The 27,859-nt window shown below is 41.7% G+C and overlaps 1 protein-coding gene across 6 annotated transcripts; it reads left to right on the top strand.

Annotated features, from left to right (window-relative positions):
- The first annotated feature begins 1,953 nt into the window (after nt 1-1,953).
- LOC311518455 (F-box only protein 21-like) lies at nt 1,954-27,183 on the top strand. Of its 6 annotated transcripts, XM_084624289.1 has the most exons (9): nt 2,111-2,271; nt 3,067-3,140; nt 5,906-5,980; nt 6,742-6,903; nt 8,196-8,285; nt 10,662-10,732; nt 11,574-11,737; nt 26,184-26,294; nt 26,959-27,183. In XM_084624289.1, exons 4-9 carry the CDS (start codon nt 6,779-6,781, stop codon nt 27,052-27,054), a joined length of 657 nt encoding a protein of 218 aa, XP_084480415.1. In that variant the 5' UTR covers nt 2,111-2,271; nt 3,067-3,140; nt 5,906-5,980; nt 6,742-6,778; the 3' UTR covers nt 27,055-27,183. The 6 variants fall into 6 exon arrangements, with proteins under 6 accessions (XP_084480417.1, XP_084480415.1, XP_084480414.1 ...); XM_084624288.1 differs by lacking the exon at nt 3,067-3,140; XM_084624290.1 differs by lacking the exons at nt 2,111-2,271; nt 3,067-3,140 and adding an exon at nt 3,051-3,066.
- The last annotated feature ends 676 nt before the right edge of the window (nt 27,184-27,859 follow it).

Here is a 27,859-nt window from a genome sequence, read left to right as displayed (position 1 = left end):
AGCAATGACTCTGTGAACCACCAATGGGAGTCATGAGCCACAGTCTGAGAACCACTGTACCACTAGGTTAAAAGTTTAGGTTAAGACAGGATCTCTTTTGCATAGTCTTCATACCAGAACCATTTCATTTTATTCCCATTTGCAAGGCTGCATCAGGTTGAAGACAGGCAAGTGCCCATACAGAAAAAAGGGCCCTACGTGACCACTCAAAGGAGTAACAAAAATCACTTGCTTAAAACTAACCTGCTGGGCTTTTGATGTCTGTGTGCTTCTTTATGATGTCTTTAAAAGGGAGGAGGGAAGCATTCAGTTTGTTTTTTTAGATTAGAAATTCAGAATTTGTCTAGTCTGAGTGATTCCAAAAGTGATTGGAGATCTAGTAAAATTATGACATCAGAAGCTGAAAAAAGAGACTGAAACCTAATAACTAAGAGGAGAAGGGATTTTTAATCTGAGCATTTAAAACTCTGGGGTTATTTTGATTGATTTTTGTCAATATTCATTAAACTCCAATCACTAAGGACTATTTTTGAGAAAGGATATCCTTCTTAAAGAGCCAACATCTTCCCTCCTGCCCCCATTCCTTTCATTAAGATGTGAATGCTCATCACAATATACAGGCTCTGAGTTCCCCAATAAATCATCCAGTAAAACAGAAAAGATCAGATTTACATTCCTGGTATTTCTAGGGTTAAACAAGGCAGCGGGAAGGCAATGGGGAAGGAAATCAAAAAACCTTCAAGCTTTCAGGGGGTTTTTAATGCATAATAAAGATGCCAAAAAAGGGGATGAGACCAATTAAAAACAACATTATGTATGTTATCTTTAAGAATGGTTTGTCTGCTAAAGGTGACACAGAATTATACTTAATATCTTTACAGAGAAATTTTGGACTGGCATCTTAAGCAGGGATTGAACTGCTGTGCTCTACTGGAACTTTTACAGTTTCCCTGTGCAGACGTTATTACAGGCTATCTGTGTACTGAGTCTGCCCATAGGTGCCAATTCTGCAATAAGATGTGTAAACCATGATCTCTGAAACCTAATGATGATACTTGAAAGCTCTGATCTTGCAGAAGTCTCAGTGTAGCTCTCATTAGTCTCATCCTAAATGCTGCAATGTCTAAAGAGATGCAATCAAAATAAAATCACACGTATGTGAAAATTCTATTGTTTCAAGAAACATCAAACACTACAATATCTGAAAGGGAGTAGAGAAAAATGTATTTTTCTCTTTTTTTCAGTTTACTTTGTGGTTTTGTCTACACTGTGTACAGTCAGTAACACTGTTTTCCTTTGTATATTGTTATTTATATTATAGTAGCACCTAAAGGAACCAACTAATATCAGTGCCACATGGTTTGAGGCATCCTATAAACACACAGTGGTTGGTCTGAAATGCTTACACCACAAGCAGACAAGACTAGCAAAGGGTAGATGGGGAAACTGAAGAATGGAGCAATTAAGTGCTTTGCCCAAGGTTACCCAGCAAGTCAGTGGAATAGAGCTGTAATCTATTGAATTTCAGCCCAGTGCCTTATCTACTGCTGCCTAGTCAGTCAATTCCCCTGTGGGCCCTGATCTTGCAGGTGAGTATGAATAGAGTCCCACTGAGTTTTGCATTGACCATATGTGGGGTGTTTGTTTGCCTGTATCTTTCAGACAGCAATTGGAGGAAAGGAAGGGGGAATAATGTAGGCTGATGCCTTAATGTACATGTTTAGTAATAACTGTAATTTTTAGAAGAAGGGGACTCTGAATAAAATACCAGGATTAAAGTTAGGCACTGAAACCATCACGCTTTCTTTTTTTTTCCCCCACTGACCCGATTTCAGCTGGGAAAGGTCCTTTCAAACATTTCACTGTTATCCCTCTGGTGAAAGGATCCAGCCCGGGGGGAAGGGAGCTGACGAGGGAGTCAACTCCCCTGCACGTGTCCCCAGCTGAGGCGGCTGGTGGCGTCTCCTGCAGAGGTTTCGCTTCTCTTTCCCTGCGGGGCCGGACACGCAGCCCGGCCCCCTGTCAGCCCGGCCCAGCAAGCGAGGAGCCTTCCCGCCGCCGAGCGAGGCACCGGGGCAGCCGGCGGCCGCTTTGAGGCGCGTGAGTCTCTCGCGTGCAGCCCCTCCCCTGGCGGCGGCGGGAAGGGCCGCGGGGGAGGGGAGGAGCCGCGGCTCGGAGGCGCACCAGGGAGCCGGGGCTCCCGGCACAGGCTGTTTGTGCCACGATAGCGGCCGTCAGTGGGGGCGCCTCCAGGGCGGAGCCAGTGGCCAGGTCTGTGCCCCACACGCCCATGCTGCGGAGAGGGGCTGCCAGGGGGGCGCTGCCGAGGGGCTCCGGCACCTGTTGGCCGGGAAGGTGCCGGGGCGCCCGGAGCCAGCGAGGCGGGAGTGGCCGGCTGGGACGCGCGTGCTCCGGGGAGGGGGAGGCGCTTTCTGCTCCCCTGGGGGCAGGGTCCCGGCTCGCTCTGGCGGCGCGGGCTGGGGAGACAAAGGGGTGGAGGAGCCTCTGGCCGGGCGACGTGTCACGCTGCCTCCCCCCCGGGCATCTGGGCCGCGAGCGCGGGGCGGGCTGGGCTGGGGGTGAATGGCGCGCAGGTGGCGCTGGATGCCTGGAGCCGAAGTTGTCCGGCGGGATTAGCTGCGTCTCCCTTTGGGGCCAGCGCGCTCCAGCTATCGGCGCCTCTCAGTTAGCCGGTTAGCGGGTCGACCTCTTTCTAGTTAGTTTCCGAGGCCGCCGGCTGGCTGAGATTTTGGAGCGGGGTCCCAGTGGCACGTGGATAGTAGTTTAAGCAACACCCAGCATCTCCGAGCAGGGAATTTACAGATGGTCTGCAGCATCCCCATAATTTTTCGGGGTTTGAACTCATCTTTGTTAACAGGGAGGGACTCTTTTCCCTCGCCACTCTGAATGTGGGGATTTGGAAGGAAGATTTTATTCCCGAGTCGTTTTGGCTACAAATCTTTTCCCCAGAATTAAACTATTTACTCTTTTCGACGTCTATGTGCTCCCTTTTTTGACTGCATACTTTTCGACGTTTGTGCTCTTTTGTTTTTCTTTTTGTCCAAGGTAAAGTACTAGTCTGGCTCCACGCCTTAGCACAATGCAGCGTTTGAGTCGGAATCGCCGCAGGAGGATACTGGGTTAGCCTTTAAAAACCTCAATAGCTCTTTAAATCGGGGGGGGGGGGGTGGAATCCAGTTAGGTTTTGTGGATTATTACTGTCTTTTAAATTACCTACATTTGGGGCTCAAACTATCTGACTGGCATGTTAAAGGCTTCTGCTGCAGAATTAAACAAATCTATCTTTTATATGTAAAATATGTCTTTGGTAAACTAAAAAAAGAGAGAGTGAGAGAGTCTTATTAACCAAGCTGCATGTGTTTCCATTCCATTTTTCATCTGTGGATTGTCTGTGTAATTGATTTTCTTCAAGAATCAGTGCAGCCATTTCCTTTTCATACAGGTATAACCCTGAGTTGTTGTACATGATCACATCCCCATAATTAACGGTCCTAGCCCTCTGTACAGTAGAGGCTGGCCTATATTTAATGAATCAGGCAAATTTTGTGGTTACTGGTAAGATGTATGAACATCTGCTGGGAACTAGGCTGAGACTGTTCTTCCTGTTTCACTTGTGAACAATTTTATATCTGAAACGGAGTCTTTTCCGCAGGCTAGTGCACAAAGCAGTGCAGCTAGCAGGGCTTCTGTTGAGTTCCCCAGCCCTCCACAAACATTTTCAGAAATTCCAGCTTTTATCTTTTGGGTCAAAAATCAGTCTTTTGCCAAGTATTTCCACAATTCTAACTTCCCAAATTGTTAACATAGTAGAGTAAATGAGTGCTAAAATATTTAATAAAAGGACAATTTAAATAGTGTGAACTGAAATAGGAGCAACAGAAATAATAACTTGCCTGGCAGTATGGCATGAAGAGTCAGAACAGGAGAATAATAAAACAGAAATGGAGTACATGTTATCAAAGTGACTCTCTTGAGGGGAAGAAGGGATGCTTAAATGAAGGGAAGAAGCTGTAGGAGAAGTAAACCTGTACACTGGGTATCTTTCAGGCAATCTTTCCAAAATCTCAGCAAGGAAGTTCTAGTTCTGATATAGAAAATTGTGATAGATGTTTAAACATAGTGCAGGTGCTTGTTGGTTGCCAGGTGAAATCCATCTCAGCCTGATAGCATCCAAAAACTAATTCTCCATATATAAAGTACAGAGTCTTTAGGGAAAAAATGTTCCCGTCAGTGACTTACGGTTTTTCCTACAAAAGCAAAAGTGCATTTGTGGAGAGGGAGGGGGAATGTCTCTGAAATGAATTGATGGCGTCAGTCCTCTGTAAAAAGAAAAGGAGTACTTGTGGCACCTTAGAGACTAACCAATTTATTTGAGCATGAGCTTTCGTGAGCTACAGCTCACTTCATCGGATGCATACCGTGGAAACTGCAGAAGACATTATATACACACAGAGACCATGAAGCAATACCTCCTCCCACCCCACTGTCCTGCTGGTAATAGCTTATCTAAAGTGGTCACTTTGGATGGGCTATTACCAGCAGGAGAGTGAGTTTGTACGTGGGGGGGCGGAGGGTGAGAAAACCTGGATTTGTGCTGGAAATGGCCCAACTTGATGATCACTTTAGATAAGCTATTACCAGCAGAAGAGTGAGTTTGTGTGTGTATGGGGGTGGGGGGGTGAGAAAACCTGGATTTGTGCTGGAAATGGCCCACCTTGATTATCATGCACATTATAGGGAGAGTGGTCACTTTGGATAAGCTATTACCAGCAGGAGAGTGAGTTTGTGTGTGTGGTTTTTGGAGGGGGGTGAGGGAGTGAGAGAACCTGGATTTGTGCAGGAAATGGCCCACCTTGATTATCACACACATTGTGAAGAGAGTGGTCACTTTGGATGGGCTATTACCAGCAGGAGAGTGAGTTTGTGGGGGGGGGGGGGCGGAGGGTGAGAAAACCTGGATTTGTGCTGGAAATGGCCCAACTTGATGATCACTTTAGATAAGCTATTACCAGCAGGAGAGTGGGGTGGGAGGAGGTATTGTTTCATGGTCTCTGTGTGTATATAATGTCTTCTGCAGTTTCCACGGTATGCATCCGATGAAGTGAGCTGTAGCTCACGAAAGCTCATGCTCAAATAAATTGGTTAGTCTCTAAGGTGCCACAAGTACTCCTTTTCTTTTTGCGAAGACAGACTAACACGGCTGTTACTCTGAAATCAGTCCTCTGTGTAATGCACTGATATGACCATGACAAAAACACCCTCGCAGTTGGCATTCTTGTATGTCCATCTTGGCAAGTTACCATGTGAGTACACTCCAATATCATCCTAAAAGAAGGCCTCTCCAGCAAACCATTAAGGCAGGCGGGTGGGGTGCAATACTAAAGACCAGAGTTCCACTGTTCATGCCGGAAATGTTGTGTCTAAACAGGACTGTTTTTCAGGGCTGTCCATGCAGCACATCTCTCAAACATTAAATTCATTTAATTATCTTTAAGGTGGTTGTCATAAATATAAAGGGAAGGGTAACCATCTTTTTGTATACAGTGCTATAAGATCCCTCCTGGCCACAGGCAAGCCCTTTCACCTGTAAAGAGTTAAGAAGCTAAGGTAACCTCGCTGGCACCTGACCCAAAATGACCAATGAGGGGACAAGATACTTTCAAATCTGGAGTGGGGGGGATTTGGTCAGACCAAAGGGTTTGGTCTGTCTGTGTGATGCTTTTGCCAGGAACAGATCAGAAATGCAAGCCTTCCAACTCCTGTTAAATTAGTAAGTAATCTAGATGGAAAATCTGTTAGATTTTCTTTTGTATAATGGCTGGTAAAATAAGCTGTGCTGGAGGGAAGGTATATTCCTGTTTTTGTGTTTTTTTTGTAATTTAAGGTTTTGCCTAGAGGGATTCTCTGTGTTTTGAATCTGATTACCCTGTAGGGTATTTACCATCCTGATTTTACAGAGGTGATTCTTTTACTTTTTTTTCTTCAATTCAAATTCTTCTTTTAAGAACCTGATTGCTTTTTCATTGTTCTTAAGATCCAAGGGTTTGGGTCTGTGTTCACCTGTACCAAATCGTGAGGATTATTATCAAGCCTTCCCCAGGAAAGGGGGTGTAGGGCTTGGGGGGATATTTTGGGGGACGATGTCTCCAAGTGGTCTCTTTCCCCATTCTTTGTTTAAAACGCTTGGTGGTGGCAGCATACTGTTCAAGAACAAGGCAAAGTTTGTACCATGAGGAAGTTTTTAACCTAAGCTAGTAAGAATAAGCGTAGGGGGTCTTTCATGCAGGTCCCCACACCTGTACCCTAGAGTTCAGAGTGAGGAAGGAACCTGGACAGTGGTACAGGAAGCAGAGTGTATATTTCTGTCTTAGTTGGTATTGTAGATCAGGTTCTTGTTTCAAGTCTAGAGTGGATGAGAGGACATAACCTGCTGTTCTCTCATCTCAAACCCCACCCTCAAAAGGAGGAAAGGAATATATTCATATGTGACCCTTCACTAGATTTTTATTTACGTGGGGTGGTGAGGCTAGATCACCTTATTAATAAACTTCATTGTGAGCCACCACCTCATGCAGGTAACAATCTTTGAGTGTAATTGAAGTGTAGTCCAAGGTGTGAAATATCTTGTGACTCAACAGTACCTAGTGAATGGAATTTAAACTGTGATGTTAGCAATCACTGATTTGTATTTATTTATTTTTTTAACTTTGCTGATGACAGAGAGGGGAAGCATCTCTGAAGAGGTTTCACTGTTGGAATGCCTCAGATTAATACAGCTACAGTTCTGCAGATTTGTGTGCTGCTATCTGCACTTCCTGCACAGTATTTCATATCCCAGTGGTATGGAACAGACTCTGCTCAGCGCCTCCAAGTGACACAAAGGTTGTAACACTTTTCCTCCCCACTACATTAATATATTCAAAGCAAGATTTCTCTCTCCCTCCTCCCTTATTACACTTTTGTCCCCAAGGCTTGGGGTGGGGATGCCCTCCTGCCATCCTTAGAAGAATCCATTCAGATCATATCTCATACATTTTTGTGTTTTAATATGAATTTATTAAGCAGTTTGATGCCCTACAGCATTTGAATAATAGCCTTTGTTTTTCTCCGTATAAAACCTTGTGTGTATGGTTAGCATGGCCATATCTCAATATGCTTCTGCCCTTCTGGAGATTCCAATAAATGCTACCATGGGTTTAATCTCTTTGAAAGGTGCGAATGAAATGCTTGATCAATAACATTATTTTTGACTTTCCTTTGTCTTGTTGAAACTTACTATTCAAATGTATTTCCTTTTGGAGTATGATTTAGTGCATTGGCCTTAGCAATAAAAATCAATGTAGTAGAGTGTGAATAATGACTTAGAACAGCAATCAGAAAAGAATTAAATACATAGTGACTAGTACAATATTACTTATTTTAAAAAGTTGTTGTTTACCAACAGTCACCACAAATATTTTCATCCTAAATATAAAGAGCAGGCTATGCTAATTTCAGGTATCTGTGTATCCACTGATGTTTTAAAGGTGAGCAGCATAGAGAGAGAGATCTGTACAACTGATACATAACCTGTTTGCAATTCAAATATTAAAATCTTACTATTACATTGGCTATGATATTGTTGCAAAACATCACTGAAGCCAAAAACCTAGTTGGATTGAACAGATTAGACTGTCTATATGAATGAGAATACCCTGTCTTAAACTGATAAGAGAACAGAACACACCCTCATATTTTATTGCATGAGAAAACCACTAACTGTGAGATTTAGAAGAAACTGTGTACAGGAAACTTATTCCATAATTGTCCATTTTGTTATTTCTTTGCCTTCCTCTGAAGTATCTGGTGCTGGCCACTCTCGAAGAGAGGACTCTGGACAGGATGAACCACCGATGGCCATTTCCTACAGCCTGAGTAAAGGCAGGAAGCATCTTGGCATAAAAATGGACATCTTCAAAAATTAGGTTGTTTTTGGAGCAAGTGACCACTGAAAAATTATCTGCTTATTTCTCAATGTGTCTAGAGAACAGAGTCTTTATCAAATAAATGTTCCGTCAGTGACTTCTCTTTAATTATATAAAAGCAATTTTTGTATGTTAATTTTATGTAAAGCAATTTTATACAGTATACTATCAAATGTTCATACCATGTGACAACCATCTTTATTACTAAAGGATAATTGGCTATTGGAACAGTTTTATAAAGTCCTACTTGAGTCTGGATGCATGGACAGATCATCTAAAGCTGTGGATACCAAAGACAAGGTAGGACATTACATATTTATGCTGTAGTAAGTTTTACATTGATCCTACCATTAACTCCAGCTTCCCTATCTCTTGGCCTGTTTTAACTGAAGAGTGTGCTATAGAAGTGAAATAAGAGTGACAAGGAAAAAATCTGCCATGGAAAATGTCCTCCTTTTGAGGAGGACAGTCTTGGGGTATAATTTCTGTTTATAAAGACCTTTATGTGCTTACTTTGTTTGAGCATTCAACTTGGGGTTGCCTGAAGATAAATCACAACATCAATTTAATGTTTGTATTAATCTTCTAATTTAAATCTCTCTATGAGTGAAGCCAGTGGGATTACCCATGTTCATGAAGTTAAACACGTGCATAAATGTTTGCAGGATCAGGTTGGATCCATCTAAAATTCAATGTGCATGGTCATCTTATACTGGGTATAATATTTCTGTGTGGTTTGATGGTAAATCAGGCAAAGCACCTGGGCAATATAAGGGTAAAAATGGGGGAAACTTGCTGCTTGGATATTGTATAATCTTTTCTGGATCATAATTTCAAAGTGACTTGGCCTAAAAAGTTCATTTTTATGTCTTGGTGAAGATTGGTGCCTTTCATTAGTTTGGGAGCACTGTGGGAATTTAGTTATTAAAACTGGTGTCCATGTTTGTTTGGAACCCTGCAGAGTTCTTAACTCGTGTATTTTGATGAAGGCTTTATAAAGGGTCTACGCAGAGTTCTAAGAAACCACTACTTAGACCCCATGAGGCCTAGAAAATTCACAGAATTAGAGCTTTGCCTCCCTGGAGGCTTCTAGGGGAAACAGTCTAAGGAGGAATGAGCTCTTTGCACAGCCTGCAAACGTCCACAAAGACCCCACTTCTCACCAACCTTCTATGACCTTGTATAGGATTCCAGACACCCTATATCTAGGGTCTCCCACGGTCTCAAAAGGACCACATTGAGGATTATTTAGCCCCCATAAAATGGCTTTCTCTTCTTAATACCTTTTTTAATTATCAGTTCTTAGTATTTTAAAAACTAATACTTCTGGACTTCCCAAACCTTCCATGCTGGATGCAATTTCATCAAGCAGATCAGAACGCTTACACTTCAGTGTTTGCAATAGAAAGTGTTTGCCAACCTTAAGCCCTTACAGAGTTCATCCAGATGGAGATTTTCTAGGAATCTGGTAGAACTTGCTCCTACTTCCTGTCTAAGCAGGATCTGGGAAGGGCTTAGCAATGATATATGAAGAGGAGATGCTGTAACTAACGATAAGCACTTGGTATTGACAGAGAGCTGACTGACATACATGGGAAAAGATCCCAAGGGGTATCTGTTGTCACCACTTGTTAAAAGCTGCATACAAGATGCCATTAGCTTATAGAGCACTCCTATCAACACCACTGAGAAGGGCAGCAGAGAGATTGGAACCACCTCGCTGTGCCCCCACCAAAGTGTGCATTGCAGAACGTCTTTGACTTCCTAGTCCTTCTCCCTTTCAACAGACAGCAGCAACAGTAAAAGGAGCCAGCTCTTCTTTTTTTAAAATTTAAATGAAAGCCACAACCTTTCTTGGGCTATGACTAAGATCTAGCATAAAAGGGAAGTTGCATTCATTGTAGCCCTAAAGCTGGGCTTTAATTGAATTCAGTTTTTGATTGTTCCTTTAAACCATGCTTTGTATGTTCAAAAACTTGTCCTATTGTATTTATATAAACTCTTACAACTCAGCAGTATATCTTTGGTTTGAGCTGTAACTTGGCATTCAACTTAGTGTTGGTCAAGGTGAACTCTTTGTTCAAATATTTAAAAGGGGCAAAGGGCTCTTGTTTTAGCACATTTAATTTTAAGGATTTAAAGTTTTTGTACTTATTTACTTAGAGGATGAGAACTATTAGACTAGAAAATGGTTTAACTCCATTTGGCATTTTTAGATAGCTTGCATCTTAATTTGCAAAAATACAACATTGGGTATGGCAACTACTCGTAATACACATACCAACATGTCTTCAAATGTTTCCACATACAATTTACAATATGCACCACAGTGTGACTCCAAAGGAATTCTGTATCATATCATCTCATCTATAGAATACCTGTTTGTCTTCTTTGTTTGGGGAGATCTAACATGCAACTGTGGAATTACAATGTCCACGGTGGATTTCCAATGCATAATATTTATACTCTCCTGCCCTCTTTGAGCAAATCACTTTGTCTTTTGCAATGTCCAATAAGACTGTCATTCTTTGCTTCAAACTGCATTGAATTTTGTATCAACCATTTTGCAACATCACCTTATTCAAACAACTCTTTATCCAGTTTTCTGATTTATTATAAATCCAATCCAAATATTCAGACATTAACAAACTTGTTTGATCACACTCATTGTTTTAGGAATTGGTACTATGGAGAAAAGAGAACTCAAGGTGTTGAAGATGAAGAAGAAATCCATGCTTATTTTGCAGGTACTGGGGAAACTTCATTTCTAAAAAAGACTGAAGTCTTCAATCCTTTTGAACTTTATTTTGGACCGTTTCAGAGTATGAATGTATGCGTTGCTAGACTTATCTCCTAAATGACAAACAAGCAGAGGCCATCTCTCACACTTCGCTAAAAATGTTCATATGTGCTTGTTCAGGGAGCACTGGTGTATAAAACATTGATATTCTCATAGTTGTTTGATTTATGACTGAAATAAAACAGAGAAAAGGTACCATTTTATCAGTCTTCAAACTCAAATAGCTCTCATTTTCTTCAAAAATCACCTCTGAACAGAGACTGAATGGAAAAAATTTCAGGCAGAAAGAAGCTTTGTTTGTCTTCAGTTAAAAAGTAAAGGGTCACCATTAAACACAAAACAGATAAACTCATATAGCCTCAACTATGGAGTCAAAGCCAGTTCTCTGTAGTACTGTAAAATATTGCATCAATTAAGATTGAAGAAAACAAATAGTTGTCAACATATTTATTTTGTCTTAATGATTTCCCAAATCCCACTAATTTAATTCCAGGATACAACATAAAATATAAATGAATACATGTACCAAAATATTTTCCTCAATGAATGCTGCTTTATGAAATATTATAACATCCTGAACAAATGCTGTTTGGTTTTAATAGCAAACTATCTGTTTGTACTAAAGACTGTTAGCCTTCATACTCCCAGTTTCACTTTATTAAGTAATCTAATTGCCCAATCTGTTTACTCTGTTGGACATCCAGTGACAAGTAAAGTCTATTAAATGTTTGCCATTGTACTTGATCAAACACTTTTTCCTTGCTAAACCTGTTTTCTTGTTTTACTAGAATCAACTCACATTCACAGTCCAAAGCCAGAATCTGTTCAGTTTAATGTGGGACAGGTGATAGTACACAGAAGACTTGGCTATTTAGGAGTCATTGTTGGCTGGGACATAAAAGCTAGAGCTCCAGAAGAATGGCTGCAGCACAAATATCCTCCAGAGAAACAGGTCTGAAAGTATTTAACTCTTGCTTTATTAATATTTATACAACATAATTCAGATAACTTGTTCCAAGTCTCCCTTCTTTATATACTGTGACTTTCTACCTCCATGAAAGTGTCTCTAAGCAAGATTCTAGAAATGAACACTGGTTAGGACATTTATGCAAGTCAGGGAAGACTAAAACCATTGCAGATGGTTGTCTGAGACAGTGGATTCTGGCTGACTAACTTTTAGTAGTTCCTACTATCAGATGTGTAGAATGTTTAGGAACTTCCTAGATAGCTATTGGTCTAGTGCCAGAGTAATGTCTAAATAGCAAACGAAAGGGAAACAGAAAAGCAGCTGATGCCATCATGGAATAGAAAAGGAAAATCCAGTGTAAAATCCCTACAGATTAGATGGCAAACCCACTGGGCTCAAACATCAGTATTTTCCAATAGAATTAATCGAATTTTAAAAGCTGCTTAGAGAGCATAACATAACAAACGTATGCTTCCCCAATATCTGACTGTTTTGAAACACATATTTCTCCCTGATTTTGTTTGAATTGTTAGAGGAAGGAAGCCTGCATAACTTGGCAAACTACCATTAAGTGGACAGGTAATTGGTTAAACAACCTCAAATAAATAATAACTATTAATGGAACAATGTCAGATTGGAGGGACATCTCAAGTGGGGTTCGATCTGTTCTGGGTCTGGTGTTTAACATCTTTATTAATGACCTGGATTTAGGAGCAGAAAGCTTACTGATCAGATTTTCGGATGACACAAAGCTGGGAGCAGGGGAGTTGCAAACACTTCGGAGGATAGAGCTAAAATTCACAGGGATATTGATAAAATGGAGAACTGGGCTATAGATGACTAAATGAAATTCAATAAAAAGAAATGTAAGATGCTACACTTAGGGAAGAAAAAACAAATGCACAAATACAGAATGGGATAACTGGCTTGGCAGCAGCACTGCTGAGAAGGATCTGGGAGTTGCGATGGATCACAACCTCAACATGAGTCAGTAACGTGATGCTGTTACAAAAAAATAATAATGCAATTTTAGGTTGCATTAGCAGAGGCATAGCATGCAAGTCATGGGAGGGGATAGTACTGCTCTACTAGGCGTTGGTTAGGCCTCAGCTGGAGTAGGTCACCAATGTATAGAAAGGATGTGAGAAACTGGAAAGAATCCAGAGGCAAGCAACAAAGATGATCAGATGGATGGAATGCAAGCCATACAAGCAAAGGCTGAAGGAACTAGGTATGTTTAATTTGGAAAAGAGGCGACTGGGGGCGGGGGGACACATGATAGTAGTCTTCAGATACTTGAAAGGGTGCCATAAAAAAGATGGAGAAAAGTTGTTCCCTCTTGCCACAGAGGGCAGGACAAGAGGCAATGGGTTCAAACTACAGCATAGCAGATTTAGATTAAATCTCAGGAAAAACTTCTGAACTGTAGGAACAGTGGGACAATGGAACAGACTGCCTCGGGAGGTTGTGAAAGGTCCTTCACTGGAGATTTTCAAAAGGGGGCTGGATAGCCATCTGTCTTGGATGATTTAGATCCAATAAATCCTGCATCTTGGCAGGGAGTTAAACTAGTTGACCCTTGTAGTCCCTTCTAAACCCTATGGTTCTTTGATTCCATAACTACTCTTTTTTTTTTTCATTAAGAGTAACGACGTAATCTTGATGTTATATACTCAAGCTACATAAATCTGCTTTCCTAGTACAAGTAATATGGCCTGGAGGATCAAGTACTTGACTAGGACTCTAGAGGACCTGAGTTCTAATTCTGTGTCTGCTATTACTAACCTGGGCCAGTTACTCTGTGCCTCAGTTTCCATATATCAATGTCCTTCGTAAAGCACTTTGAGATCTACTGATGAAAACCATTATGTAAGAGACAGTTGTTACTTGTCAATTTTAAACCCTAGTAATTTGTTGATGCTTTTCTAATTAACTTTTTTTTTAAAGTGTGTGTGTGGGGGAATATTTTTAAATCAAACAGCATAACTGTGAAAGAGTAACTAAAAATGTATAACAGCTGACTTCAGTAAAAACCAAGGGATTTAAAATGAGGTAAAAGAAAACTACTGAAAATTCACATATCTGAGTATGGATCTGAATATTAGTACTAGAGGTCACAACATCATAAGGATGTTTGACACTTCTTCTAGAACTGGCACAAAGTTTATTTTTGTAATGGATCACTTTATCAAAAAAAAAAAAAAAGGAGGGGGTGCAGGAAGAAGGGAGAACACCCAGAATATTGTATCTTTGGACATACCTCACTCTTTTGACAAGAGCAGTGGTTTTCAGGCTGTGAAACAGTCAAATGTTAAATAGAAATAGTTTTGTGTTGTTAATAACCATATTTGTTATGTCTAACTTCCTCCAGCAGTACACTGTGGTGCGGAGACATGCTGGTTCTGTGCTGCGTTTTGTTTGAGGTTGGGGGTAAGGGAAAAAGTGGTCCTGGGTGTGGAAAAGGGAGTAGAAGACAGGAACAGAATTACTTGCTAGCTTTTTTAGGAAAGCACCACAACTCTTGATATGGGATAAGGCTGGCTGTCTTGAGTGTCATAGCCAAACAAGTAGCTAAACTTTTCTGGTGATGAAAACCTTACTTATATCAGCCTAGACTTATCTGGGCAGTCTGTACCTGTGGAACATGAGGAAATAGGGTTGCTCAGAATTCTTTAAGATGCTGATGTTCAGAAAAATTCTGACTATTTTCTAGCTTTCACTTTTAACCTGGTATTTCACAACAAAAAGAGGAATAAATGAGTCTTTTGGGAGATTTGGTATATTTTAAACTTACTTACCGAGACCACAAAAATAAATAATGGAATTATGGAACTCTGATTGCAGAAGTGGAAATATAGCTCAACCACATAATTCACACATTTATTCGAAATTTGATACACTGAATCTTGTTTCCATGATCTGCACAGATGATATCAGTCCCTCTGCTCTTCTTTGTCTGCCACCAGAGCAGAGCATGCTGCAGCAGTATTGATTGTTTAAACTTCAACAGTTAGGGATGTCATGACACACTAATGAATTACAATTCCTTTCTTTAATACACAGGAGTGTATTTAAAGGAACAGTGTAAACTTTACATGTTGTGACCTATTTCCTTGTGTTACTGATTATTAGAACTGACTGAGAATTTTTCCAATCCAGTTTACCTATCGCTGCTTACAGCTACTCTGAAACTGTCTTCATTGTCCAAGCATAGATAAATGTGTTTATTCAGTTTCATTTTAAGTGCTACACTGTTTGGGTTTCAAAATTGTTGGAATTCTTAATATTGTGAAACATTTCTATTCAAATTTTTATACAGCCTGAGTCTTCTGGTATATTCTGAAATGGGAGGTCAAATTTAAGTTGATAGTGTTGCTATAATAGTGCAACGCTATGTAATCTGTGAGTTTGATGTTCAGCTGCACTGAGCTCACATTCTGCAAAGCTCAGGTGGCAGGGAGACGAAGATGATTTTACACCAAAGAGCACTGTAATTGGGAAGCTTTGCCCATAACACTTTGCCCAGAGAGCAGGGACTTGGCACCAGGCAGAGAGCATACTTTCAGACCTATTTTTATTTTAATTGCAATCTTGTCCACCTGCCACTGACCCTGGCTTTCACCATACCCCTCTTCTGCCTCACAGTATCTGTCATCCTCCTTTCCTCCTCAAGTTCCATATCCTCTTTCTGGTTACCCTTAACCCTTTACAGTTCCTACCATTTCTACCTGTTCCTCTCTTTCCACCCCCACCCCCAATCTAAGTCCCACATCCTCCTTACCTCTGGGTAACATTTGCCCCAGTCCTAACCCTCCCTTCCATCCCACCTTCTCCACCTCTGCCATCAGCTCTGCCCTTTTCATGCCACTATTCTTAACCTCACACCACCCCCTCCTTCCACTTTTTCTTGCTGTCTCTGGAACACCCACTCCATCTCTAGTTCTTTGTATCTGACTCCCTCCAGTTCTTGGCTCTTGCAGAGATCTGGATCCCTTCATCTGACACTGCCTCTGCAGCTGCCCTCTCTTATCTAACCTCTCCTGTCATACTCCCCACCTAGATCAGACCATGGTGGTGCTATTGGGCTTTTCCCCTCTCTTTCCTGCCATTTCTAACCTCTCCCCCTTCCCGCTTTTGAAAGCACAGCATCCAACTCTTCTCTCCTTCCATGCTGCTGTTATCTACAGTTCCCCCAACTCCTCCTCCTCCGCCTTCCTTTCTGCTTGCGACACTTGTCACTTGCTCTTCCTCTCTCCACAGTCATCCACACTCATCCTCAGTGATATCAACTTCCATGCTGACGACCATTTGACCCCTAGCCACATGTCGTCTTGCCCTCATCTTTTCATTTGATCTGCAGCCCTCGTTCGACTCTCCTGCTCATCAAAAGGGTAATTCACTTGACTTGGTCTTCACAAAGCACTGCTCTCTCTCCAACTATCACTTGGGTCTCTTTCAATATTTCCCAGCAGTCCCTACCCCTCGCCTTGTCACTCGGCCTTTCCATGACTTCCAGTCCATCAGTGTTGATTTATTCTGGTCTCTTCCCTTTCTTCCATTGATTTCGTTGTTGATTTTCTTCATGCTTCATTCTTCTTTATCCTCAACTCTTTTGCCCCTCTCTTCCAGCACAAGGTCCACCCTGCCAACTCCCAGCCATGGGTCACCCTCAACATTCACTTCCTCTGCCTCTGCTCTCTTATGTGGAGCATCTCTGGCTCAAATCCTGTGACCAGACTTTCTCCCCAACAAATTTATTCTCTCCTCCTTCAGTTCTTCCATGCTAAACAACTCTACTTCTCCAACTTAATTGAATCCCATGTCTGTAATCCCAGCGGTCAATTTGCCATGCTCCTTATACCTTCCATGGCTCTTTCCACACAGTATCATGCCAGTTTTCCTCCAAGAGAAAACTGAAAATATTATGTGACTTGCCTTCTCTTTCCCCTTCCCCTCCTACAACCTTCTGCTCCATCTCCCCGTCACAGATGCAGACATTTCTCAGCTGCTCTCCTCCACTTGCCCCATCTCATTTCCTGATCTCTCTCATACCCACTCTCATTTCCATCCTTACTTTTCTCCTTAAGCTCCACTTTCCTCTGTCTCTTTCTTCTCACAATACAAGCATGCACAAGTCTCGCACACTCCGAAAACACACACCTAGGCCTACTATTGCCAATTCCCCTTCTACCTTTCATTTCTAAGATCACTGAATGCACTGTCTGAAGTTCCTATCTTCCAAGTCTATCTTAGACCCTCTCCAATCTGGCTTCTGCCTCTGGCACTCCACAGAAATCACTCACACAAAGTCTTTTACGGCCTCTTCTGAGCTTTGGCTAGGAATGAGTACTCCTTCCTGATTCTCCTTGGCCTGTCAGCTGCTTTCAACATGGTAAGCCGTACTGTTTATCTTGAAACCTTGTCCTCCCCTGGTTTCTGTAACTCTCATTCTCCTTTTGTTTCTCTGATCACTTTTTCAGTATCCTCATCCTCCTTCCAACTTTCGGGAGGGAGTGGGATCTACAGGGCTCTCTTTTTCCAGATACCGTGGTCCCCTGGTCTTCTCCCTCTACACTTCATCTCTGGGTAATGTCATCTGTAAACAAATTTTTTTAGTGCTGATGACTCACAGATCTACCTCTCTACTCCAGACCTATCTTTCTGTCCAAATTAAAACTTTGCCTGTCTCGGACATCTCCTTTATGGATGTCTAGCTGTCAACTCAAGCTCAACATGGCTAAAACAGAGCTGCCAATCTTACCCTCCAATCCTCCCCACTACCTCCCCTTTCTCAATTATTATGGAAAACACCCCCAGTCTGCTTGTCACCCAGTCCCATAAACTGGGCATCATCTGACTCAGACCTCTGTAGGTCCACACATCAAGGCTACATCTGTCTAAATCTTGCAGGTTCTTTCTGCATAACATATCTAAGATATGACCTTTCCTTTCACAGTGCTGCAACATCCTTTTTTCTAGCTTTGACAAATGCAATCTTGTCCCACTTATATCCATTTAGAATGCTGCTGCAAAGATCGTTCTCCTAGCCTGCCCTTTTGACCACATCACCTCTCTCTTAATCCCTTCTCTGCCTCTCCTTTTCTGTTGCATTAAACATAGAATCATAGAATCATAGAATATCAGGGTTGGAAGGGACCCCAGAAGGTCATCTAGTCCAACCCCCTGCTCAAAGCAGGACCAATTCCCAGTTAAATCATCCCAGCCAGGGCTTTGTCAAGCCTGACCTTAAAAACCTCTAAGGAAGGAGATTCTACCACCTCCCTAGGTAACGCATTCCAGTGTTTCACCACCCTCTTAGTGAAAAAGTTTTTCCTAATATCCAATCTAAACCTCCCCCACTGCAACTTGAGACCATTACTCCTCGTTCTGTCATCTGCTACCATTGAGAACAGTCTAGAGCCATCCTCTTTGGAACCCCCTTTCAGGTAGTTGAAAGCAGCTATCAAATCCCCCCTCATTCTTCTCTTCTGCAGGCTAAACAATCCCAGCTCCCTCAGCCTCTCCTCATAAGTCATGTGTTCCAGTCCCCTAATCATTTTTAGGGGAACATAGCTACTTGTCTTCATTTTTAAGGTCCTTCATAACCTATCATTTCTCATTCACTATCAAGATGTTGACTCCTGCCTATAATCAACCTATGATGCCATCCTCCATTTCCCACTTGTTAAACTTTCAAATATGCACCTTCATGATTTCTTCTATGCTGCCCTTCACACTTGGGAGGACCTCACTGTAGACATCACAAAGCTATCTCATCATCATCCTTAAAAATCTCCTTAAAACTCTCTTTTGCGATGATGTCTACAAAAACTTGACAAAGATTAGGTGTGTATTAGTGCACCAGCAGCCTGTCATGTTGACAAATACCATCTCATTGTTTCTTGTACTTCCGGTCTGTACCTGTCTATTGTCTCATCTTATACTTAGATTGTAAGGTCTTTGGGGCAAGGACAGCCTAGTGCAGTGGGGCCCTGGTTCATGACTGGAATTCCTAGATACTAAGATAATACAAATAGCCCACCTTTCTGCCTCCCTGACCATGGGCTTGCTGGGAGCTGAGCTGGATGCTCTAAATGTATGCCCAGAACTGGAACCACAATCACTGGAGGAAAATAGTGTGTTCTTGCCTTGTCCCTTCCTTTGACACCCTGTGAAGGAGGGAGCTGGTGGTGCAAAGTTGTGCCACCATATGCTTTTGTTGCACAGCTTCTCCCATTTTTTACTAATGGGTTAATGATCCCACCTGTGGAATTCAGAAGCTGTTCAGTGTTGTTGCTGGACACTCCAGGACTAAGCTCCACCCTTCAGCTCAGACCACCAGATTTTCTCTCTTCAGTGTTGCAAAAAGTTAGTGGTTCAGTTTCTCCCAGCCATTTTGTCTGGCCTTTTATTTTTGTTTTTGTGCAGTTGCAACTTGTAATCTTCCTCCCCTACTTCTCACCTAAGACCAGGTAAATAGCAGCGTAGTGGTTTCAACCACCTGGATCTGCCAGTGCGGCGGCGCCTCCCTGCCAGATTCTGCCCTTTCTCAGCTGTCCTGCAAACACCTGTCTGAATTCTAAGTGGGGTTCCCTATGTGAGGCAGCATTTACAGACTCTACAGAGGGTGAATTATGCCCTGCCTCTTCCCAGCTAGCTGACCCTCACACTGCCAGGGTATGGGGCTCAGAGGCGGACTGGTATGTTGGGTCCCCACCCTGCCTTGAGGAGCCACAACTCCAACACAGAAAAGCCCAGTCCAGAGTTACTGAGATTTCAGGGAGAGAGTCTAAGGATGAGGAGAAAGCTATTGGGCTTGCTCAGGGAGTAAGTCCCACAACAGACCTAGGGTTGGAAGGGAAAACTCCCTGAAAGGATCTAAGTAGTCTTCTCCCTGCCCCACCCACACATTGACATGGGGCCTCAGCTCCCTGGGGAAAGAAGTAGAGCTTCTGTATATTTCCCTTTCCCGTTCCTCCCATTGAGAGTCAGGGGATTCTTGTGACACTCATGTAAATTCTGCAAATCCCAAAGACTTCAGGTTTCAGAAAAGCAAAAGTGAGTGTGTCCTTTGCAAGGCAGTAATTAGTATTTTTAATGAACAAGTGGGGTGAAAATCAGGTGTCTAACCCTTCTTTTGCCTACTCCCCTGGAGGGAGTGTTTGCTGGTGTTTTTCTCCTACATCAAGTCTCTGAGTGCTTTGTATCGTGCTCCATGTCTGTCCTCCACCGTGCAGAGAAACCTGGCCCTTGTGCAGCCCTGCCTCAGGATGCAGTTAATGCAAATTGTACCAGTGGCTTTCAGCCCAAGGACCCTCACTGTGGCAGGGAAAGGGGCTGAGATTTGAGGCAGCAGTGGAATGGGAGTTGTGTCTTCTGATCATCAGCCATAAACCCCTGCTCTGCAGGGAAAGGGATCTCTCTTTCCACCCCTCCCCAGCTCCACAAAGTGGCTCCACATTAAAGCTGTAAACGCACTTCAGGCAGTCTGTAACCAGAACACAAGCACATGAGGATTCTACACCCCACAAAGGTGCACATTCATGGGATTACAGAGGCATACATGAGAAATCCCTTCCCATGTTCAAAATAATTCAGATTTACTGAGTAAAGCCCTGTGTGGTACTAAATTGCTCCTGTAATACTTAATTGGGTGCTAATTAAGCCTGTGGGAGCAGGTTGGCAGGCTTTCAGGCTTCCAGGAACATCCAGCCAGTTACTTCCACAATCCAGTACGTTTACCAGTACTCCTCTTCTGTTGTGTGGGCCCTATGCCAGGATGAATAGCATACTACCTTCGCCCTGTAAACAGCCAGAGGAAGAAGTACCACTCGTACATTATGTACAAAAAACATCAAAACAACAAAACCAAACAAAAAAAGCCCCAACAACAACACCAAACAGCAACAAGCCCCCAAAGCAACCTACAAGACTTTCTCAGAACAGAATGGCAGTGGCTTGCAAACTCATTAATATTAATAAAATAGCTTCCCTTTTAAGCATTATTAGAAATGTTGTTTTCTATTGATGCCTCCTTTGAGAGTATCTTAAGATCAACATGAGGACATCTAATTAAACCAAATATTAAACTAAAATATTAATATAAATACAAAGAAATTTCAGAAATGTTGGGAGCCTATGGTTGGTGCAGCAGTAGTGCAACCAGTGAAAGACATAGTGAAAACTTCAGATGGGTACTTCTTTCCAAAAGACCCCATAGACTATAAGAGTGATGACAGACTGCCCAGTCATTTCAAAGCCTCACATATACCAAACATTTTTCATATATTTAGTAAGGAAAGCCAATTTAATGGCAAACAAGTGATTTATCTAGGGGTCTGATCCTTGATTGGAGTGAGATGTTTCAGGTTAAGAACATAAGAATGGTCATAATGGGTCAAACCAAACGTCCATCTAGCCCAGTATCCTGTCTTCTGCAGTGGCAAATGCCAGGTGCTTTAGAGGGAATAAACAGAACAGGTTATGAAGTGATCCATCCCCTGTTGCTCATTCCCAGCTTCTAGCAACAGAGGATAGGGACACCATCCCTGCCCATCCTGGAAATGGATTCTAACTTGGTGGTTATAAGAAAGCTATGTTTCACCCAAGAATAACCATCACTCATCCTAAACTGATATTTTGTGCATTCAGACTTACAGAGAGGCGCTATTGGAGGAAACCTTAAATAAATTAGTAGCTGAGACTGTAGAGAGGCCACAGCCCTCATTATCAAAGCCAGCACAACAATCTCTTGGTTGCTGCCAACATCAAGGGTATCCAAGAAGGGACCATTATCCTGTTGGAAGGAAAAATCTGCAGCAGAAGCTCCCAAAGAAACCTATATAGATTTTCCTCCAAATCAACAAAATCCTCAGCATGACAAAGAGAAAAAGAGTATTTGTGTGCAAAAGCTCACAATTCTTGTACAAAAGACTCTTCCTTCAGACCCACCTTCTACACCCAGAGTCTTAAGTGGCTGGTAATAATCACAGCAAGGAACAGGTTGCATGTTACGCACCTATACCCAGGCATAAACATGCCAATCAATCTGTACTCTGTCCAGAGAAATAGACCCATTCATAACTGGACTGCTGCTGGAAAGGATTCATAGCTACCAGTTCTTCAAAATAAAGAAAAGACTTTGTTCCCAATGCAGAGAATTGCTCACCCAACAGTGAAAACAGACATGGATGTGGCTGTAATTTTACCATAATGGTAAAGATTTGAGAAGACCCAAAACTTCATTGCATTAATCATTTCCTGAGGAGTCATCAGTAGCCAATTATTTCTAATGGCTAGGATTGTTGGTGCCATGCATCAGCTTAATCCTGAGTGGGTTTCTCAAAATGAACCTGCAGAGATTTCCTTCTGAGGACAGATTTCAGAGTAGCAGCCGTGTTAGTCTGCATTCGCAAAAAGAAAAGGAGTACTTGTGGCACCTTAGAGACTAACCAATTTATTTGAGCATAAGCTTTCGTGAGCTACAGCTAACTTCATCGGATGCATTCAGTGGAAAATACAGTGGGGAGATTTATATACACAGAGAACATGAAACAATGGGTGTTACCATACACACTGTAACGAAAGTGATCACTTAAGGTGAGCTATTACCAACAAGAGAGTGGGGGGGGGACCTTTTGCAAATTAATTCCAATTCAGCAGTCTCTCGTTGGAGTCTGTTTTTGAAGGTTTTTTGTTGAAGAATTGCAACTTTTAGGTCTGTAATTGAGTGACCAGAGAGATTGAAGTGTTCTCCAACTGGTTTTTGAATGTTATAATTCTTGACATCTGATTTGTCTCCATTTACTCTTTTACATAGAGACTGTCCAGTTTGACCAATGTACATGGCAGAGGGGCACTGCTGGCACATGGTGGCATATATCACATTGGTAGATGTGCAGGTGAACGAGCCTCTGATAGTGTGGCTGATGTGATTAGGCCCTATGATGGTGTCCCCTGAATAGATATGTGGACACAGTTGGCAACGGGCTTTGTTGCAAGGAGAGGTTCCTGGGTTAGTGGTTCTGTTGTGTGGTGTGTGGTTGCTGGTAAGTATTTGCTTTAGGTTGGGGGGCTGTCTGTAAGCAAGGACTGGCCTGTCTCCCAAGATCTGTGAGAGTGATGGGTCGTCCTTCAGGATAGGTTGTAGATCCTTGATGATGCGTTGGAGAGGTTTTAGTTGGGGGCTGAAGGTGATTGCTAGTGGCGTTCTGTTATTTTCTTTGTTGGGCCTGTCCTGTAGTAGATGACTTCTGGGTACTCTTCTGGCTCTATCAATCTGTTTCTTCACTTCAGCAGGTGGGTATTGTAGTTGTAAGAATGCTTGATAGAGATCTTGTAGGTGTTTGTCTCTGTCTGAGGGGTTGGAGCAAATGCAGTTGTATCGTAGAGCTTGGCTGTAGACAACGGATTGTGTGGTGTGGTCTGGATGAAAGCTGGAGGCATATTGGTAAGTATAGCGGTCAGTACATTTCTGGTATAGGGTGGTGTTTATGTGACCATCGTTTATTAGCACCATAGTGTCCAGGAAGTGAATCTCTTGTGTGGACTGGACCAGGCTGAGGTTGATGGTGGGATGGAAATTGTTGAAATCATGGTGGAATTCCTCAAGGGCTTCTTTTCCATGGGTCCAGATGATGATGTCATCCATGTAGCGCAAGTAGAGTAGGGGCATTAGGGGATGAGAGCTGAGGAAGCGTTGTTCTAAGTCAGCCATAAAAATGTTGGCATACTGTGGGGCCATGCAGGTACCCATAGCAGTGCCGCTGATTTGAAGGTATACATTGTCCCCAAATGTGAAATAGTTATGGGTGAGGACAAAGTCACAAAGTTCAGCCACCAGCTTTGCCGTGACATTATCGGGGATACTGTTCCTGACGGCTTGTAGTCCATCTTTGTGTGGAATGTTTGTGTAGAGGGCTTCTACATCCATAGTGGCCAGGATGGTGTTTTCAGGAAGATCACCGATGGATTGTAGTTTCCTCAGGAAGTCAGTGGTGTCTCAAGATAGCTGGGAGTGCTGGTAGCGTAGGGCCTGAAGAGGGAGTCTACATAGCCAGACAATCCTGCTGTCAGGGTGCCAATACCTGAGATGATGGGGCATCCAGGATTTCCAGGTTTATGGATCTTGAGTAGCAGATAGAATACCTCAGGTCGGGGTTCCAGGGGTGTGTCTGTGCAGATTTGTTCTTGTGCTTTTTCAGGGAGTTTCTTGAGCAAATGCTGTAGTTTCTTTTGGTAACCCTCAGTGGGATCAGAGGGTAATGGCTTGTAGAAAGTGGTGTTGGAGAGATGCTGAGCAGCCTCTTGTTCATATTCCGACCTATTCATGATGATGACAGCACCTCCTTTGTCAGCCTTTTTGATTATGAAGTCAGAGTTGTTTCTGAGGCTGTGGATGGCATTGTGTAATTAGGTGTCATTCTCAGATCACACCCAAATGTCCCTTTGTGGGTAGGTACAACCATGTTGAAAAACCAATTTTCAGTTGACATTTTCATACTTGGAAGACAAACTTCCAAAATCTCTTTTAGTTGGTTTTGACATCTCTATCAGGATGTGTGTGTTTTTTTTTGTTCTTTTTTAAAAAGCACCCCACAAACATGGCTATATAGGACTGAACCAGTGCTCCATCAAATCCAGTGTCCTGTCTGACAGTGGCCAGTATCAACTGTATCAGCAGAAGGTGAAAGAAACCCCTCAATTACAGGACTCACAGAGGAAGTCTCCTTTTACCTGCCATTAGAGGTTGGCTTTTGACTGAGGCATGAGTTTATAACCTTTCCAAAACCAAGGAGTAACCAGAGGTCAAAGTTTCTCTGTGTCAATGGACAGAAAATAATCTGCTACCTTTCAAGATGGTCCATATAAAGGGTATAGAAAGAAGGGAAAGGAAGAGTTGAAGTCCTCTTCCTAGTCCTTCATTAGCCCAGAAGGCATTTTGGCTTGCTAGATATCTAAGAATCCCACATTGTGTCTGCAGAAAACACTAGATCGCTTGAAGCAAGGACTTAGACCAGGAACACCTACAGTTAACAGCCTGGGCACCAAAATAGAAGTTTTCATCATGGATTCTCCATTAACCTCTGCTACAATTTGGTAGCCATATAGAACTCAAACAGGATATTTCATTCATTGATCTTGTCAAATGTATGTTTCTGATGCAAGGGGAAACATAGATTCACAGATTCCAAGGCCAGAAGGGACCACTGTGATCATCTCATATCTGATGTCCTGTATAACACAGACCACAGAACTTCCCCAAAATAATTCCTAGAACATATCTCTGAGAAAGCTCTTTTGGGGCAAGGACTGTCTCTGTTTGTGCAGTGCCCAGCACAATGGGGCCAGGATCTCTAGATGCTATTGTAATACAAATATAATAATCACAAAGTGCCAGTGGTCTCAGCTAGACAAAAGTTTCTCCAGGACATTTATTTGGAACCTTACAACCAAGCACTCTAGCAACATGGCTACGTGCTACTGGGCTGGTTCCCACATAACTCCTTAGTTTATAAAACACTACATGGGGGGAGGGATAGGGATTTTCATTCCTGCCTGTTGTTCTACTATAATTAACTCTGGTTATCCTTTCCTTCATCCCCCAACTTCTGTGATTCACTGTTCTCTGCGTCTTATTAGTAATAAATGAGGAGAAAAGCTGTGCAACAGAATGAGAAATTTCTTACCAGATAATTTTTCTGTTAAAATTTAACCCACCCTAACAGTCTGGTAAATGACCAGAATATAAATTGAAAATTTTCTCTAAAGTCAGACTTGTCTTAAGGTTAATTTAATACATTATCTCAAGTTGTCTTAATGCTAATAATGGTTTGCTGGAGCGTTGCTACAACTGTAGAACTCTTTTGGTGGCCCAAGCTGAAGGGCGGAGCTTAATCCTGAAGCTTCCAACAACCGCACTGGACTGTCTCCGAATTGCATAGGTGGGGGGCAGTAGCCCATTAGTAATGAATTTGGAGAGAAGCTGGTAACAGAAAATTGTCAGGTAAGAAATTTCTCTTTCCCTAGAAGTTCTAAGTCCCCTTTTCTCCACTTGAGGTGGCGCAGACGGGACTAATCAAAGTCTGAGGATCTTGTCCTTTGTGATCTTGACTTTTCAGAAGTGCTTCAGCTATGCCAAGGAGGGTTTTTTATCATATAGTTTTTAATAAGAAATGTATAACTATATAAATGTAAAACAGAAGTTAATGGTGATGAAACTTGCCACAAAATAAAAGCAGTTTGCCTGTGTAAAAGGTCGAGTATTTCCAGAAGGCTAACTTGTTATAAGACTCTTTTTATTTTTTCTTAAATTTTGATTTAAGATATTAGGGGGATAGGACTTTGTCTGTGTCTAAGGAAAATATTCCTGAAGTGTAACATGTTCATGTGAATACTTTCTTGTGGCTTATTTTTATTTGTTCTTTTACAGGGTCTAAGAGATACTCCTCACTACCGAATTCTTATTAACCAAGCCAACAGCTTTGGCAAGACTACAGTTTACATTCCTGAGGAGGAGATAACAATTATTACAGGATTAGAGGTAGTATCTTTGTTTGTAAGAGTGAAGTCCTTTTTAATTTTAAATTATTACCCTTTTGTAATCAAAAAGGTTTTTGACCTACTCAGTATAGACTAAATAGGTAAACATTCTGCAATGGTAGAGAAAGGTCATAGGAAAAGCAGATATGCAAATGTTACATAAATTGTACAGGTGCAAATGGAATGATTTTGCTATACTTTTTGTATACATATCTTAAGTCGGTATAGAATGCTAATAATCTTATTTAGGTGCTGCCTACTTTCATCTTTCTAGGGTCCAGTTGTTTGACCTTGGGATTTTCTAAAATATCAATTTGGTGTCTGTTGTGAATAGGCTGTTGCAAAAGGTGGGCTTTATTTCTGGATTTCACTGACTTAGTCCAATTTGGACAAATCACTTAGTCTTCTTATCTCTAACTACCTGACCGAAGTGAGGCTTATTTGTCAAAGTGCTTTGACCTCTTGAAAAACTAAAATATATACAGTGTACTTGTACATGCTTTTCTCAGTTTTAACTTCACGAGTTTGTGCCACAGAAACAATTACTAACAGCTATTCAAGAGGTTTTTTTTAAATTAATCTTAATAGCTACAGTCCAGTTAAATCACCAAGCCTTTTTCAGTAATGTTGGTGTTACCAATCAATTTGTAAAATTCTTTCTGCAGATACACAATCCTGATCTGACAACTTACTTCAGTAGATACGATGGATCTAAATACATTATGCAAGCCTGGTTGAGAAAAATCTACCCTCATGACTGAAGTATTTAACATTATATGTAAATTGTGCATGTGATGTACAACTGCACAGTGCATTCCTTTTTTAAACTGGGTCAAATGGAAAGCAGGGTAACACTGATTTGTAAATTATTTCATTAAAGAAATAATATATGAACTCTATATGAAACATATGTTAATGGCTTATTTTGATATGTATGTTAATGGCTTATTTCAGTTCCATTACATATTCAGTGATGCATTATGTTGAGGTTACTAAAGTAAAACATTTTCTCTCTGTCTATATATAATTTGAATATTGTAAATTGAGGACAATGAATAATTTAGTTCTCGCTAGCTTGGGATGAAAGCTTTAAATATAGCTGCATTGTAACTAGCAGCACCAAACATTCTGCACATCAAATATTTTAGCTTTTTGTGCAAGCTAAATAGTCTAGCATGCAGTGTTTCTTCAAAAGTAATATATTCACACTAGTTGAAGGGCACTGATCTAGATGGAGGCCAACTGGGACTAAATGTTAACAAGTTCTTGTGGATATTTGCAGTAAGTAAATCTGTAATGTGAATATCTACTTTTTTGAAGGAGTGTACACTGAGCTATTTATCTTTGCTTAGTATGTTTAGACCAACTCTTAGGACACAAATTAGTATCTAAGGAACGTGGTATTTAATCAGTCTTTCTCCAGGTGTAAGAGAGAAAATAAATGTGCTGGAGGCCTTTTTACTTTAGCATACAAAAAAGCTGTATATATGAGCTTCCTACTGGTTTCCTACCCAACTCTACCCACTGTAAATAAGGGTGTAGAAAGGGGAGGAATGCTAGTGATGG

This window comes from Lepidochelys olivacea (genome assembly GCF_965140295.1).
Source record: "Lepidochelys olivacea isolate rLepOli2 genome assembly, chromosome: 3".
NCBI classification, from domain to species: domain Eukaryota; kingdom Metazoa; phylum Chordata; order Testudines; family Cheloniidae; genus Lepidochelys; species Lepidochelys olivacea.
Note: the sequence above shows the minus strand (reverse complement) of the source record. Positions and strands in the feature narration are given on the sequence as shown.